Source organism: Cnephaeus nilssonii (assembly GCF_951640355.1).
Source record: "Cnephaeus nilssonii genome assembly, chromosome: 1".
NCBI classification, from domain to species: domain Eukaryota; kingdom Metazoa; phylum Chordata; class Mammalia; order Chiroptera; family Vespertilionidae; genus Cnephaeus; species Cnephaeus nilssonii.
In genome coordinates, this window is record NC_137072.1 from 117,513,800 (window position 1) to 117,529,994 (window position 16,195).

Below are 16,195 nucleotides of genomic sequence, written 5' to 3' on the forward strand. Positions count from 1 at the left end.
GGCCGGCGACTCAGTCGCTCCGCCCGGCCGGCCGTGGCCGCCGCCGCTCGGCCGCGCTCAGGTACCGGCCCAGCGTCGGCCCTCGACGCGGCGGCCGGGTGCGCGCCCCCCGCCCGTGCGTGCGCGCCCCGCGGGGCCCTGCGTGCGCGCGCCTGCGCGGGGCCGCGCGTGAACTTGGGCCGGACGGGCCGGCTGCCGGCTGCGCGCAGACCTGGCCGCGCGGCCCGATGCGCTACCACCCGCGTGAGTGCCGAGCGTTTTCGCCGCCGGACCCCGAGAGCGCGGCGGGCGGGTCGCGGAGGGCGCGGGGCCCCGGGGGCTGGGACTCCCGCCGCGCGCAAGCCTCCTCGGACCGGCCCGGGACCCCCGCGCCGCGAGCCCCACGTGCGCCCCGGGACCCCGCGCCCTCCGCGCACCCCGTGGCTGAGGGGCCGGCCGGGGCCGCGCTGCCACTTGTTGAACCGACTTGGGTGTCGCCTGTGCGAGCTGTCGTCGCTCCCGGGGCTCACGTGCTCGTCATTTCGTAGCGAGAGAAGCAGGAAGTTGGACGGGACCGACGGTGCGTTAAGGAGCCTCCAAGGTGGCCCCGGACGACGTGGGAGGCCGGACCCGCCCGGACCGGTGCGCGGGGACCGCACGCACCGAGGGCGTAAGTCTCGGACTTGGGCGCAGGGGCGTGTGCGCTGCTTCCGCGCGGAGTCCCCGCGGCTCCGGTGCCTCGAGCCCGTGCCTCTCGCCACGGGAGCCGCCGCTTCCCTTCCGAGCGCCCCGGCGTCAGCCGCGCGGGCTCCCGGCCGCCTCCTTCCCGCGGGTGCGATGCCCGCGCAGCCGAGCCCGTGCGCGGAGCGGGGGTGCGGGGTGCGGACGGCCTCGGCCTCGGCCTCGCAGAGTCTCAGACGCCGCCCGGAGCGTGGACTCGGCGTCTTCACACGGGTGGGCGGCTGCCTCGCTCCCGGGGTTGAGCGCGACCCGGAAACCGGCCGTCCCGGGAGGGAAGTGCAGCCTCGCGCGCGGATGGCAGAAGGTGGGGAGACACTTTGTCCCCATTATTTTGAAGTTCTTTTTTTTTTTTAAAAAAGATGTGTTTTTATTGATTCCCGGGAGGAAGGAGGAGGGGGAGAGAGAGAGAGAAACATCAGTGATGAGAGAGAATCCTCGATGGGCTGCCTCAGGCGACCCCGGCATGTGCCCTGGCCGGGAATCGAACCCCCGTCCGCAGCCGAGGCTCTGCCCACGGAGCCCAGCCAGCCGGGCCGGTTATTTCGAAATTCTTGACTGTAACTCTGAAGCTGTGCCGTTTGTGAACCTGGGGTGGCGAGTGCCGTTCCAGATGCTCCTCTGCGCGTCTTCACTGGAGGCTCCTGCTCAGGACCGGCCCCTCCCGCGGCTCCCCTTCGGGTCCAGGGACCTGGACCGTGGCTCCGGAGCTCGTCCCTCTGGTGTAGCTTCTGCCACTCTGAGGGTCACGCGACAGGGTGGGCACGCGTGACGTGGATGGGAGCTGGCGAGGCTCTGCCCTGTGCGTGGATCCTTGCATTTTTTGACTTACTGGGATTTAGGGCCGGAGAAGGGAGAGCAGGCCTTGTTGGTACTGGAAACCCTAAAGGAGAAAGCCCCCGAGTCACTGTCTGCCTTTAGGTGGACGTGGAGGGACCCTGCCTGGGTACGGGGCATTGACCCTCTGCACCGTGTGCCGGGGCGGGCACATAGGGCGACGTGTGCTTCTACAGGGTCACAGCAGTTCTCACGGTGCACTGCCAACTTTAAAACAAACTGACAAACAACACAAGTTTTTATATAAACGCTTTAGCTTTTTCTGCAGCAGTCTTCCTTAAAATGTGTTTTTATTGATGTCAGAGACGAAGGGAGAGAGAGAGAAACATCAATGATGAGAGAGAATCATGCAACGGGCTGCCTCCTGCACACCCCCTACTGGGGATCGAGCCTGCAACCTGGGCCTGTGCCCTGACCGGGAATCAAACTGAGGGAGACCTCCTGGTTCATAGGCCGATGCTCAGTCACAGCCACGCCTGCCGGGCTGCGGCAATATATTTTTTTAATATATTTTTATTGATTTCAGAGAGGAAGGGAGAAGAAGAGAGAGATAGAAACATTAATGATGAGAAAGTATTGTTGATTGGCTGCCTCTTGCATGCCCCACACTGGGGACCGAGCCCGCCACCTGGGACCCTTCAGTCCACAGTTTTTCCACTGAGCCAAACTGGCGAGGGCTGCAGCAATGTTTCTTTTTGTTTTTGTTTTTAAAAATATATTTTATTGATTTTTTTACAGAGAGGAAGGGAGAGGGATAGAGAGGTAGAAACATCGATGAGAGAGAAACATCGATCAGCTGCCTCCTGCATACCCCCTACTGGGGATGTGCCCGCAACCAAGGTACATGCCCTTGACCGGAATCGAACCTGGGACCCTTGAGTCCGCAGGCCGACACCCTATCCACTGAGCCAAACCGGCTAGGGCTGCAGCAATATTTCTGAAAGGAGAGTTGACTTGCACAGTTGACTGGCACCCTATATAATAAAAGGCTAATATGCACACTGACCACCAGGGGGCAGACGCTGAAGCAGGAGCTGCCCCCTGGTGGTCAGTGCGCCCCCACAGGAGGAGCGCCGCTCAGCCAGCGGCCGTGCTCATGGCTGGTGAGCGGGCTCATGGCTGGCGGTGGCGGGAGCCTCCTGCCTCCGCTGTAGGCAGCTGGTAAGGATGACATCCCCCGAGGGCTCCCGGACTGTGAGAGGGTGCAGGCCGGGCTGAGGGGGAACCCTCCCCCCCAGTGCAGTGCACGAATTTCATGCACTGCGCCTCTAATTCGTTATAAAAGGTCATAATTTAAACATGAGCCAGGAACCGGGGCATTTTCACGTGTGTTACTTACTTCGATCCCTTGTGGCCTCGTGCAGGGTGGTTCTTTCCTGTTTTCAGTCAAGGAAACAGGCTCAGAGAGCCCAGCCAGTGAGCGGGCCGCCGGGATCAGAACCTGCCTCTTCTGGCCGGCTGACCGGGGCCCACTCACCTCCCATTTCTCACCGTGAAGTCACGTGCTGCGGGTTTTCTCCTTCCGCCTGGCACAGCGGAGCGATCCTCTCCGGATTAAGACACAGCTTCCTCTCCTTTGTTGACTTGTGAGGCTAACACCTCAGACGTGGTGTCTGCCCTTCACACTGAGCACCCTGCTTCCAACCCTCCTCGTGGCTATAGTGTCACCAAGACATCGGCTGGCCCGGACGGTGGTTTTTGTCTCTTGTGTTGAAGTCTTTTTTTATTTATATAGATTATTATTTAAAAAAAATCTTTATTGTTGAAAGTATTACATATGTCCCCCTGTCCCCCCTTGACCTCTTCCAGCCCGCCTCTGCCCACCCGTGGGCTGTGTGCGTGGGCTGTGCATGTATGCATGCAGGTTCTTTGATCTCTTCCCACCCACCCACCCACCTTCCCACCTTTCCGCTGAGATCCCGCGGTCTGTTCCATGCTTCTATGTCTCTGGATCCATTTTGTTCATCAGTTTAGTTTATTTTGTTCATTAGATTCCACATACGAGTGAGATCATGGGATACTTGTCTTTCTCTGACTGGCTTATTTCACTTAGCATGATACTCTCCAGGCCCCTCCATGCTGTCTCAAAGGGTACGAGATCCTTCTTTTTCACTGCTGCATAGTATTCCCTGGTGTAGATGTACCCCAGCTTTTTATCCACTCATCTGCCGATGGGCACTTGGGCTGTTTCCAGGTCTCAGCTATGGTGAATTGTGCTGCTATGAACATAGGGGTGCATAGATCCTTTCTGATGGGTGTTTTTGGTTTCTTGGGATATAGTCCTAGGAGTGGGATGACTGGGTCAAATGGGAGTTGCATTTTTAACTTTTTGAGGAAACTCCATACTGTTCTCCACAGTGGCTGCACCAGTCTGCATTCCCACCAGCAGTGCACGAGGGTTCCTTTTGCTCCGCATCCTCGCCAGCACTTGTTGTGTGTTGATTTGTTGATGGTAGCCATTCTGACAGGTGTGAGGTGGTACCTCATTGTTGTTTTGATTTACATCTCTCTGATGACCAGTGACTCTGAGCATGTTTTCAAATGTCTCTTGGCCTCTGTATGTCCTCTTTGGAGAAGTGTCCATTCAGGTCCTTTGCCCATGTTTAATTGGGTTGTTTGTCTTCCTTCTGTTGAGTTGTCTGAGTTCCTTCTCTGTTTTGGAAATAGATCCTTTATCAGATGCATCCTTGGCAAATACGTTCTCCCGTGCAGTGGGCTCCCTTTTCGTTGTGCTGACGGCGTCTCTTGCTGTGCACACGCTTTTTACTTGGACGTCGTCCCACGTGTGTATTTTCTCCTCAGTGTCCTCTGCCCACTCACGCAAGTGTGCAAACCCTCGGCGCACGCCTGGGTTTGAACTTGCGTGCGTGGAGCCATTTTCTAAGGTGTCAGCGTAACTTCAGGACACCCTGCCCTGGTCAGGCTGCGGGCCCACAGGAGGCGGCTGGTGCCGGCTGTCGTGGTGTGGAGCCTGAGTCTCACCCTACGGGCTGCTCAGAGCCTCCATCTGTGGCCTGCTGCTCCTTAGGGTGGTGAGTGGGTCCTAGGGCAGGTGTGGCGGGGTGGGGGGCACTGTGCTCCCTGGGGGCGGGGTGGGGGGCCCTGTCCTCCCTGGGGGCGGGGTGGGGGGCACTGTGCTCCCTGGGGGCGGGGTGGGGGGCCCTGTCCTCCCTGGGGGCGGGGTGGGGGGCCCTGTCCTCCCTGGGGGCGGGGTGGGGGGCACTGTGCTCCCTGGGGGCGGGGTGGGGGGCCCTGTCCTCCCTGGGGGCGGGGTGGGGGGCCCTGTCCTCCCTGGGGGCGGGGTGGGGGGCCCTGTGGAAGGCACTTTCTCCCCAGTCCTGCTCTCTCTGCACTGGCTGGGTCTCCCTGCTGGGTCCCAGCTGCTCCTGCTCAGCGTGGCCACGGCGAGGAGACTGTCCATGGGCTTGGCCCTCTCCATGCCGTGCCCACGGGGTAGGTCTCGGCACAGCTCCCCCGCCTCTGGCTGTGGCTCGGTCTGGGCGCCCCCTTCCAGGCTGGATGGCTCAGTGCCCATCCCAGCATCTCCTGCGTCACCCCCAGCTGGGCCTGGCACAGACTGCACCCCGTCCAGCTTCAGTTGGGGAGAGGGGCTTTTGTCCAACTGGATGGAGTGGGGGAGGGTTTTTTTTAAAAAAAAATTAATAAATCTTTATTGTTCAGATTATTACAACTGTTCCTCGTTTCCCCCCATAGCTCCCCTCCACCCGGTTCCCACCCCACCCTCTGCCCTTACCCCCCCCCCACACACACTGTCCTCAGCCATAGGTGTACCATTTTTGTCCAGTCTCTTCCCGCACCCCCCACACTCCTTTCCCCCCGAGAATTGTCAGTTCACTCCCTTTCTATGCCCCTGATTCTATTATATTCACCAGTTTATTCTGTTCATCAGATTTTTTATTCACCTTTCAGCATTTCATATAATACTGGTTTGGTGGTGATGAACTCCTTTAGCTTTTTCTTGTCTGTGAAGTTTTTTACCTGACTTTCAATTCTGAATGATAGCTTTGCTGGGTAGAGTAATCTTGGTTGTAGGTTCTTGCTGTTCATCACTTTGAATATTTCTTGCCATTCCCGTCTGGCCTGCATAGTTTCTGTTGAGAAATCAGCTGACAGTCGTATGGATGCTCCCTTGTAGGTAACTAACTGTTTTTCTCTTGCTGCTTGTAAGATTCTCTCTTTGTCTTTTGCCCTTGGCATTTTAATTATGATGTGTCTTGGTGTGGTCCTCTTTGGATTCCTTTTGTTTGGGGTTCTGTGCGCTTCCTGAACTTGTATGTCTATTTTTTTCACCAGGTGGGGGAAGTTTTCGGTCACTATTTCTTCAAATAGGTTTTCAGTATCTTGCTCTCTCTCTTCTTCTGGCACTCCCATAATTCTGATGTTGGTATGCTTGAAGTTGTCCTAGAGGCTCCTTACACTATCTTCATATTTTTGGATTCTTTTTTCTTTTTGCTTTTCCAGCTGAGTGTTTTTGGCTTCTTTGTATTTCAAATCTTTGACTTGATTCTTGCGATCCTCTAGTCTGCTGTTGGGTCTCTGTATAATATTTTTTATTTCAGTCAGTGTATGTTTAATTTCTAGTTGGTCCTTTTTCATATCCTCAAGGGTCTCGCTAAATTTATCGGCCTTTTCTAGAAAATTCTTGAGTAACCTGATAACCGTGGTTTTGAACTCTATATCCAGTCGATTGCTTTCCTCCATTTCTTTCATTTGTGACCTGTTTCTCTGTCTCCACATTTTGGCTGCTTCCCTGAGTTGATAGAGTGGCTTTGTGTGCTAGGTGTCCTATAGGGCCCAGTGGCTCAGCCTCCCCAGTTACCTGAGGTGGACACGCTTGGTGCAGCCCTTTGTGGGCTGTGTGCACAGTCTTGTTGTAGTTAAGCCTTGATTGTTGTTGGTCTCACTGGGAGGAATTGACCTCCAGGCCAATTGGCTGTGAGGATCAGCTGTGTCTACGCTGGGAGAACTTCTGTGCTGGAGACACCCTTATGAGACAAGACTTGCAAAAGCCTCTGTGCTCAGCTTGGATGGGGCGGAGTCTCAGGGCGGAGCAGACAGCCTTGGCTTCCCGTCAGCCCTGCCCTATGAGGCCCCCGGGTCTCAGTGTCCCATGGTAATCGCTGCAAGCACCTCTGAGAGAAAGCCGCCCTCGAGTCCGCCCGCTGCCAGACAGTCCAGTTTCTCCCCGAATGAGTCTGGGTCCCCAGGGTCTCGCCCAGAACTGGAGTTCAGTGCAGTCGGGAGCTTTTGTCTCCCTCCCACTTGAGAAAGTCAGCCGCGTACTCAGCCGCCCGTCCTCTCTGCGCACGCGTCTCCGTCCCTCTGCCTCCTGCAGCTCCTCTGAGTCTGTGTGCTTTTCTCTTTCCTTCTAGTTGTAGAATTTCCATTCAGCCAGCCTTCCTGTGGTTCTGGATGATGTCCGTTTTGTCTTTTAGTTGTAGTTTTGATATTGTTGTGCGAGGCAGCAGTTTAGGTGTTTACCTATGCCGCCATCTTGGTTTCTCCTCGGGGGAGGGGTGTTTAACTCCTTTGGGCCTTCGTCAGCAGTGAGGTGGGCACTGGGCCGTCCGTGGTGAGTGGTGAGTGGTGAGGTGGGCACTGGGCCGTCCGTGGTCAGTGGTGAGGTGGGCACTGGGCCGTCCGTGGTCAGTGGTGAGGTGGGCACTGGGCCGTCCGTGGTCAGTGGTGAGTGGTGAGGTGGGCACTGGGCCGTCCGTGGTCAGTGGTGAGGTGGGCACTGGGCTGTCTGTGGTCAGTGGTGAGGTGGGCGCTGGGCCGTCCGTGGTCAGTGGTGAGGTGGGCACTGGGCCGTCCGTGGTCAGTGGTGAGGTGGGCACTGGGCCGTCCGTGGTGAGTGGTGAGGTGGGCACTGGGCCGTCAGTGGTCAGTGGTGAGGTGGGCGCTGGGCCGTCCGTGGTCAGTGGTGAGGTGGGCACTGGGCCGTCCGTGGTCAGTGGTGAGTGGTGAGGTGGGCACTGGGCCGTCCGTGGTCAGTGGTGAGGTGGGCGCTGGGCCGTCCGTGGTCAGTGGTGAGGTGGGCACTGGGCCGTCAGTGGTCAGTGGTGAGGTGGGCGCTGGGCCGTCCGTGGTCAGTGGTGAGGTGGGCACTGGGCCGTCCGTGGTCAGTGGTGAGTGGTGAGGTGGGCACTGGGCCGTCCGTGGTCAGTGGTGAGGTGGGCGCTGGGCCGTCCGTGGTCAGTGGTGAGGTGGGCACTGGGCCGTCAGTGGTCAGTGGTGAGGTGGGCGCTGGGCCGTCCGTGGTCAGTGGTGAGGTGGGCACTGGGCCGTCCGTGGTCAGTGGTGAGTGGTGAGGTGGGCACTGGGCCGTCCGTGGTCAGTGGTGAGGTGGGCGCTGGGCCGTCCGTGGTCAGTGGTGAGGTGGGCACTGGGCTGTCTGTGGTCAGTGGTGAGGTGGGCGCTGGGCCGTCCGTGGTCAGTGGTGAGGTGGGCGCTGGGCCGTCCGTGGTGAGTGGTGAGGTGGGCGCTGGGCTGTCTGTGGTCAGTGGTGAGGTGGGCGCTGGGCCGTCCGTGGTCAGTGGTGAGGTGGGCACTGGGCCGTCCGTGGTCAGTGGTGAGGTGGGCATCGGGCCGTCCGTGGTCAGTGGTGAGGTGGGTGCTGGGCCGTCCGTGGTCAGTGGTGAGGTGGGCACTGGGCCGTCCGTGGTCAGTGGTGAGGTGGGTGCTGGGCCGTCCGTGGTCAGTGGTGAGGTGGGTGCTGGGCCGTCCGTGGTCAGTGGTGAGGTGGGCACTGGGCTGTCTGTGGTCAGTGGTGAGGTGGGCGCTGGGCTGTCCGTGGTCAGTGGTGAGGTGGGCACTGGGCCGTCCGTGGTCAGTGGTGAGGTGGGCATCGGGCCGTCCGTGGTCAGTGGTGAGGTGGGTGCTGGGCCGTCCGTGGTCAGTGGTGAGGTGGGCGCTGGGCTGTCTGTGGTCAGTGGTGAGGTGGGCGCTGGGCTGTCTGTGGTCAGTGGTGAGGTGGGCGCTGGGCTGTCCGTGGTCAGTGGTGAGGTGGGCGCTGGGCCGTCCGTGGTCAGTGGTGAGGTGGGTGCTGGGCCGTCCGTGGTCAGTGGTGAGGTGGGCGCTGGGCCGTCAGTGGTCAGTGGTGAGGTGGGCGCTGGGCCGTCCGTGGTCAGTGGTGAGGTGGGCACTGGGCCGTCCGTGGTCAGTGGTGAGGTGGGCACTGGGCCGTCCGTGGTCAGTGGTGAGGTGGGTGCTGGGCCGTCCGTGGTCAGTGGTGAGGTGGGTGCTGGGCCGTCCGTGGTCAGTGGTGAGGTGGGCACTGGGCCGTCCGTGGTCAGTGGTGAGGTGGGCGCTGGGCCGTCCGTGGTCAGTGGTGAGGTGGGCGCTGGGCCGTCCGTGGTCAGTGGTGAGGTGGGCGCTGGGCCGTCCGTGGTCAGTGGTGAGGTGGGCGCTGGGCCGTCCGTGGTCAGTGGTGAGGTGGGCATCGGGCCGTCCGTGGTCAGTGGTGAGGTGGGCGCTGGGCCGTCCGTGGTCAGTGGTCAGTGGTGAGGTGGGCACTGGGCCGTCCGTGGTCAGTGGTGAGGTGGGCACTGGGCCGTCCGTGGTCAGTGGTGAGGTGGTCAGTGGTGAGGTGGGCACTGGGCCGTCCGTGGTCAGTGGTGAGGTGGGCACTGGGCCGTCCGTGGTCAGTGGTGAGGTGGGCACTGGGCCGTCCGTGGGCAGTTTGTGGGCATGTTGTTTGGGTCCCTCCCCTGGTGGCTGAGACTTGGCTTCCAGCACCTTCTAGCTTTCACGGACGCCGACTCTCTTCTGATAGGCAGACACGGGGCTGTGAAGAGCCGTTGGAGATGGATCGCTCACCTGTGACCCGGAAGTGCAGCCGGGAGGGTTAGCGCAGACCCGCGGTGCCCGCCTGCCGAGCCCGATGCTCTGGGACCCCAGGGCCCGTCGGTGCGGACGGAGGATCCGACGGCCCCGACCATGGTCACGCTCATCACCGAGAAGCTGCAGAACCAGAGCCTGGACGACCTCGCGCACCAGAGCTACGATGCCGGCCCGGTGAGCCGGAGGGCGCTGCCGAGCGGGCGGTGGGGAGCAGCGTGCAGGGCACCCCCGTCCCCAGAGCCTCGTGGTGGTGGGTTCTCAGCATCATCCCCCAACTTGTCCTGTAACTCATCCCAGGATGTTTTGTTTTGTTTTGTTTTTATTGATTCAGAGAGGAAGGGAGGGGGGAGAGGAACATCAATGATGAGAGAGCCATGGATCGGCTGCCTCCTGCACACACCCCACTGGGGACCGAGCCTGCCACGCGGGCCTGCGCCCTGACTGGGAGTCAAACCGTGACCTCCTGGTTCATAGGTCGATGCTCAGCCACGGAGCCACGCCGGGCGGGCGGTATGTTTTTATTTTTTGTGTTTTTTAGAGAGACTGGAAGGGAAAGAGAGAACGAGAGGGACGTTGATCGGTAGCCTCCTGGCAGCACCCCGACTGGGAATTGAACCCACGGCCGGTTGGTGTTTGGGGCAGCGGTCCAACCCCCCGAGCCACTGGCCAGGGCAAAACCCAACTTCAGTGAAAGTCTGACCCACACAGGCCGTGTGCAGGCCCTCGGCGCACACCGTGGCCAGCCCCGACGGATGGCGTGCGGCCGCCCTCCCGAGAGCCTCGTCGGGGTCTGTCGCCGGTGTTCGCTCCACCTGGCTCTGAACTTGGCGGGCGTGTCAGCGTGAGCGTCAGGACTCCCTGCCCCGGTCAGGGTGTGGTCAGGTGGCTGTGTGCCCGGCCCCTGTGGGGGGTGGGAGCCTGGCTCGGGGGCTGGGTCTGCGTGGGCGCTGTGCTAGCTCGGGGGCCAGGTGGGTGCTGGGAATATCGGGGCGCTCTGTAAAACGTGACTGTGCTGTGCGCCGGGAGCTGACAGAGGAATACTGACTGTAAGCTGTAGTGGAAAGTACAGCCTTTAAAGGGAGGAGTTCTCAGTCAGGCCGGTCTCGCCAGCTGCCGGAAGGGCCGTGGGAAGTAGAATGCTCCGCGGCCAGGAAGGAGCCGTGCTGGCGCGTCCTGACGGCGTCTCCTGTGAACGTCTCTCCCTGTCACTCTCAGTGTTCGGCCGAGAAGCGCAACAGCAGAAGTGGCCGCGTGTTCCCTTTTGAGACCAACGGTAAGTGTGAAGCCGGGCAGGTGTGCGGGCTGTAGGCTGCGGCCGCATGTCTCACCTCGGGGGGTGGGGGGTGGGGCGGCCACAGACCTGCCTCGCCCTCTGCGCCACTGGAGGAAGGAAGGACCGGACAGTGGTGCACGCTTGTTTGGCGTGTGCTGGACCAGCAGTGTGTGTGTGTGTGTGTGTGTGTGTGTGTGTGTGTGTGGGGCAGCCATGCCCTGGCGTGTGTGGGTCTGCCCTCCACCCTCCAGGGCACAACCCCACCTATGTGCCCTGTGGTCTGAATGGGTCAAGTGGCCTCACCACCCAAGTGTGAGTGTGTGCGTGTGCGAGAATGAGCACAAGTATGCACGTGGGTGTGAATGAGTATGAGTGTGCATGTGTGAGCATTGAGTGTGCGTGTGAGAGTGAATGAGTGAGCGAGCGCATGTGAGTGCAAGCATTGAGTGTGCCCATGAGAGAATGCATGTGCATGTGAGTGTGAGCACTGAGTGTGCACGTGAGAGTGAATGAGTGAGTGTGAGCACTGGGTGTTCGCGTTGGGCGCTTGCTGGCCCGTGTGCATTCCTGGTGAGCCTTGGCTGGGGTCAGCGGTCACAGTGGAGTCAGTTGTGTGACTTCAGGTGGGACAGACCCAGGTGAGTCCCGTCCCCTCTGGTCCCTGCGGCCGAGGGGGCTCCGTGCGGGGCGTCCTGCACTGCCCGCTGGGGAGGAAGCAGACGCGGAGGCGGGACGGGAGGAGGAGGGGCCCCCCACACTGCTGGTCCAGCACACGGGGCCGTCCTCGCTCCCAGGCCCTCGGGCTCTGGCAGGGCCCAGGCATCTGCTCCGCTGTCCCCCTGTGCCCTCGGAGGGCGAGGGTGGCGCCAGGGTGGACACGCCAGGGAGGGCAGGCGGGGCGGCACTGACCACCCGCCGTGGGCTCCACCCGCTGTGCAGCCCCCGCGCCCATGAGGCCCGGCTTCGGGGCAGCTGGCAGGTGCCTCCTGCTCACCCGTCTCTCCTTTTTCCTCAGGAGACAGGCGCCCCTGGAAGGCCCTGAGTGGAGGGTGGCCCCTCAGGAGCCCGGCAGCCGCGGGCCCTGCCCTCCCCTTCCCGCCGGGCCTGGGCGCGGGCAGCGCCGTGGACCTCAGGGAGAGCTCGGGGCCGCCCCTGGCCCCGCCCAGCAAGCGACACTGCCGCTCCCTGTCGGAGCCGGACGAGCTGGCCCGCTGCCGGTCGCCCTGGCGCCCCGGGGGCTCCAAGGTCTGGACTGCTGTCTCCAAGCGGCGCTGCCACAGCGGAGGGAGCGCCAGCCTGCCGGGCAGCGCCTTGCCTGCGGCCGGCCCCAGCTCCCCGCCCGCGCCCCGGCCGGCCTCCGCCAGTGGCGGCCGTGAGGACGGCGGGCGCGGCTTTGGCTCCGGCTCCGGCCCGCCCTGGGGTCCTCCGGGGCCCCCTCTGTCCTCCCGGCGCCGCCTGTCCCTGTCGCAGGAGCACCTGCTGCACGCAGACGCCCCGTCGTCCGCGCCGGCGCTGGGCTGGCGGCTGGGCCTGCTCCGGAGCCGCTCGCAGCCCTGCGTGCTCGTCGGGCGGAAGAGCCGCCTGAAGCGCCCGCGGGAGGAGGACCCTCGGTGGCCGCGCCCGTCCCTGGACTTCCTGAAGATGACACGGGTGAGGCTCCCGGTGCCCGGCGGCCACCCTGCCGCCGCCTCCTCCCACGGTGCCGGGAGTTTGTCTGGCCCGCGCCGCGAGGGGAGGCACTGCCTGGGTGCGCTGTGTCCTTGGCGGGCCACCCCACACCACCTGCCCACCCTCCAGGAGCGGCCGGGCTGCCCTGGGGGTGTGAGGGTCTGGGGGTGCAAGGGTCGGGGGTGCGGAGGGTCCCAGGGTGTCGGAGGCCGCACGGCTCCACTTGGACCCGCCTCTCCTCGGGGCTCAGATGCGGGGCCTCCCGAGGGCTGTGCTGGGAGGAGCCGGCCCCCGGCTGCGGGTTCGGGTGGCTCGCAGGAGCGCTTCGCTCAGGCGCTGCCCGAGGGGTGGTCTGAGGCGCCGGGACCAAGGACGCTGTGTGACTCGGGGACTTGGTCGGGGTCGACGGGGTGCCCGTGGGCCCTCCCAGCAGCGCCTTACACAGTCTTTCCTGTCGCAGACGTTGAAGAACTCAAAAAGCCTCGGCTCCCTCGACTGCGAAGGTGAGGATGAGGATGAGGCCAGAGCGAAGACGGCCGTGTCCTCCCCACGGGCCCCACATGGCCTCACGGGCCTCGTCACCCCAGCCTCCAGCCCCCTGGGCGCCTGCCCCAGCCTGTGGGCCTCCCAGGAGGCGGGGAGCGGCGGGGACCCGGGGGACTGGGACAGCGCCGGTGAGGAGGGCGTGTCCCCGCTGGGCCCCGGCGAGCTGGACCTGGAGCAGATCGAGAACAACTGACCGCGGCGGGAGGTCTGGGGAGACAGGAGCCGGTCCGCTTAGTCTGAATGTTGAGGGTCATTTTGATCAGTCTTTCCTACAGGAGTATTTTGCATTATTCTGGCTTTTACAGTTCTGGAGAAAGGTCTCTATTTTGGAATGCATTTTCAGAGGGCATTCAGTTACCCGGGTTCTGGGTACACACCCCAGGGCAGGCTGGTTCCTCGGTAAACGCCTGCGGTGAAGGGCGCTGTGCGTCCTGTAGCTACGAAGCCGGGGGCGCCAGAGGTCCGGGCTTCGTCCCGCGCTGCTTGGGGCAGGACCCACGCTCTGCGGCCCGACTCCTGGCCCGGCGTGGGGCGCGGCCCTGGCGCGCCTGGTCTGTGACTTCAATAAAAGACGTTTGCTTTGCACCGTGCCCTCCACTTGATCTTTTAGAAAATACTTTTATTGATTTCAGAGGAAGGGAGAGGGTGAGAGAGACATCAGTGATGAGAGCATCACGGATCAGCCGCCTCCTGCACGTCCCGCACTGGGGATGGAGCCTGCAACCCGGGCCTGTGCCCTGACTGGAAATTGAACTGTGACCTCCTGGTTCATAGGCTGGTGCTCAGCCTCTGAGTCACACCAGCTGGGCCGCTTGTTGGTGTTCACGGTCAGGTGCATGTGGCCTGGGCAGCCACAGCCTGTGGGTCCCCCCCCACCCCGCCCCGTTCATTCCTAATTTAACAGAGTCTTAGGGTTTCTACTAAGGGTGTTGACCTGGGAACTTTGGGTGAAAGGGAGGCGTTTTGAGAAATTTTCTTTTTCCCCCAAGAAAGTTGGAGTAGGTCACTCACGGCAGGGAGTTCTCACTGGTTAGGTCTGGGGGTCAGAGAGCGGCGAAGGCAGGCAGGGGTGGTTTCCAGACTGTCCTTGCTGAGGCCCAGCCCCCTGCCCCTCAGTCCTGCAGGCACCAACCGCGGCCGAGGCCGCCTGTGCTGAGGGGGACCTCCGGCAGCACCCGGCGGCAGGTTCACTCGCAGACGGAGGTGGCCACGTGGTTCTTCCTGGTTAACGTCTAATCCTGAGATCGGCTGCGGTGCGGGGCGTGCTGGCTGGGCGCGGGGCCGCAGCTCCTGGCGGGCTGGGACCCAGGACCTGCGCTGCAGCATCGCTGCCAGACTCTGCACCGGGCCGTCCTTTTTCGGGTTTAATTTGGGGAGACGGATACAAATAAAATGCCCTGGCTGGTGTGGCTCTGTGGATAGAGCGTTGGCCGGCGGATTAAAGGGGCCCAGGTTCGATTTCGGTCAAGGGCACAGGCCCGAGTTGCGGGCTCCATCCCCAGTAGGGGGCGTGCGGGAGGCAGCCACTCAATGATTCTCTTTGATCATTGATGTTTCTCTCCTCCCTTCCTCTCTGAAATCAATAATATATTTTAAAAAAGAAATACAAACAAAACATAAAAACTGACAACAGAGAAGCCGAAAGTCACCTCCATCATCGGGTTGGAGATTTTGGGTCCGTCCTCAGTGGCTAATGGGTCAGGTTGACCCGAAATAGCACAGTTCGTGTGGAAGGTTCGCTTGCCCGTCGGTGGGCGCGGTGGCCGGCCGTCTGCGGGAAATCGCGTGGATTCTAGGTGCGCGTGGAGGCGTCTGAGCCGACCACTGCGCCCAGGAGGAGGGGTCAGTGAGTCCGAGGACGGGGCCTCGAGGCGATCCCGTGGTCCCAGCACAGCCCAGGAACATGGTGAACAAAGCCTCGTGTTCGGGACGGTAAACGGCTCCTGTGTAACTCGGGGGCCAAAGAAGAAACGACACGTGAGAAACGAACACTTAGGCGGGAGCGACTGAAAACTCCACAGCAGTCGGTGTGTCCGCAGTCGGCGACAGAAGGGACTTACAACCGTCTACGGTCGGATTAGAAAGTGAGTGGGCAGACGGTGAGCGAAGCCCGGGCTTTGGGAATCGGGCCGCGGTGGGGGGCCTTTTCCCGAGAGGCGGTAGAGATGCTCAGGAATTAGGGCCACGGCGGCGGGGGCTGTCAGAATTCTCATCTCACCCCTCGGACACACGGTGCCTCTCAGACACTGCCGTGCGGACGGCTCCCATTGGCTGAGCCCACATGAGGGGGCCGGTGGCACGGGGGCTGAGCGTCCACCTGTGAACCAGGAGGTGAGGGTTCGATGCCCGGTCAGGGCACAGGCCGGGGTTGTGGGCTCGATCCCCAGTGTGGGGCGTGCAGGAGGCAGCTGATCCATGATTCTCTCTCATCGTTGATGTTTCTCTCTCTCCCTCTCCCTTCCTCTCTGAGATCAATAAAAACCTTTAAAAGAAAACCTGAGATGTGGCAGAGATCCTAACGGTTACAGGAGAGCATGAGGCACAACTTAGAGGAAATGGCCAAGTTCCGGGAAAAATATCACGAAAGCTGCCGGCTGGCGTGGCTCAGCGGTTGAGCATTGACCCAGGAACCAAGTGGTCCCGGGTTCGATTCCCGGTCAGGGCACGGAGGCTGTGCCGGCCGGGCTGACCGCCGTGGCCGAGGTGTGGGGAATGCCCGGCGGGCCTCTGCCCTCTTTTCCCGTCCCCGTCCCCGTGCAGGCTGGAGGGGACGGTGAGCCCCCGCCCCGTGCGCCCACCTCCACCTGACCCCGCACCGGGGCCCCGTTCACACGAAGAAGGGTCCCAGGCAAGTGGGGTCTGCCTCCTGCAGCCTCCAGCCCAGGCCTCAGCACCTGGGGGGGGGGCGGTGGAGAAGGCCCCCCTCCCCTCACCGGGCCTCCAGCCCACAGGCGCTGACCCCTCCCTCCCTCGCCCTGACCCCTGGCCTGGCCCACTCCTGAGCCCGACGACCCTCTGACCGCAGGGCCCTGCAGGACGGAGGTGCGCCTCATCCCCGGCCTCCGTCACCTCCTACTCCCTGCAGTGCGGACACGGCTTCTGAACGGCTCGGTTCATGGTGCTGGTCTACGTTTCGCCGGGAGTAGTGAGCGGCGTGTTAGTTGGTTGCTCGCTGCCGGCGCTCGGGGCTCCTCCTCTTCCTCCGAGGAGCCCGCCCTGATTTACCGACGCGCACCCCGTCTTCCTGTTTCCAATTCATTAACCGCCCCGCCCCCCCACCCTCCCCCCCGC

General features: G+C 62.1%; 1 protein-coding gene across 4 annotated transcripts; it reads left to right on the forward strand.

The window, feature by feature from the left end:
- On the forward strand, positions 1-13,489 carry FAM53A (family with sequence similarity 53 member A). Of its 4 annotated transcripts, none has more exons than XM_079785171.1 (6): positions 1-243; positions 528-649; positions 9,350-9,591; positions 10,528-10,690; positions 11,706-12,340; positions 12,819-13,489. In XM_079785171.1, the coding sequence occupies exons 3-6, from the start codon at positions 9,514-9,516 to the stop codon at positions 13,095-13,097; spliced, it is 1,155 nt and encodes a 384-aa protein (XP_079641297.1). In that variant the 5' UTR covers positions 1-243; positions 528-649; positions 9,350-9,513; the 3' UTR covers positions 13,098-13,489. The 4 variants fall into 4 exon arrangements, with proteins under 4 accessions (XP_079641297.1, XP_079641299.1, XP_079641298.1 ...); XM_079785173.1 differs by having other exon boundaries at positions 9,354-9,591; XM_079785172.1 differs by lacking the exon at positions 1-243 and having other exon boundaries at positions 287-649; positions 9,354-9,591.
- Positions 13,490-16,195: the final 2,706 nt, after the last annotated feature.

Excerpts from the sequence above, each read along its gene's own strand:
- FAM53A (XM_079785171.1), top strand. The coding sequence starts at position 9,514 with ATGGTCACGCTCATCACCGAGAAGCTGCAGAACCAGAGCCTGGACGAC. Across the intron at positions 9,592-10,527 it reads AGAGCTACGATGCCGGCCCG|CTGCCGGAAGGGCCGTGGGA; the intron begins GTGAGCCGGAGG and ends CGGTCTCGCCAG. Across the intron at positions 12,341-12,818 it reads ACTTCCTGAAGATGACACGG|ACGTTGAAGAACTCAAAAAG; the intron begins GTGAGGCTCCCG and ends TTCCTGTCGCAG.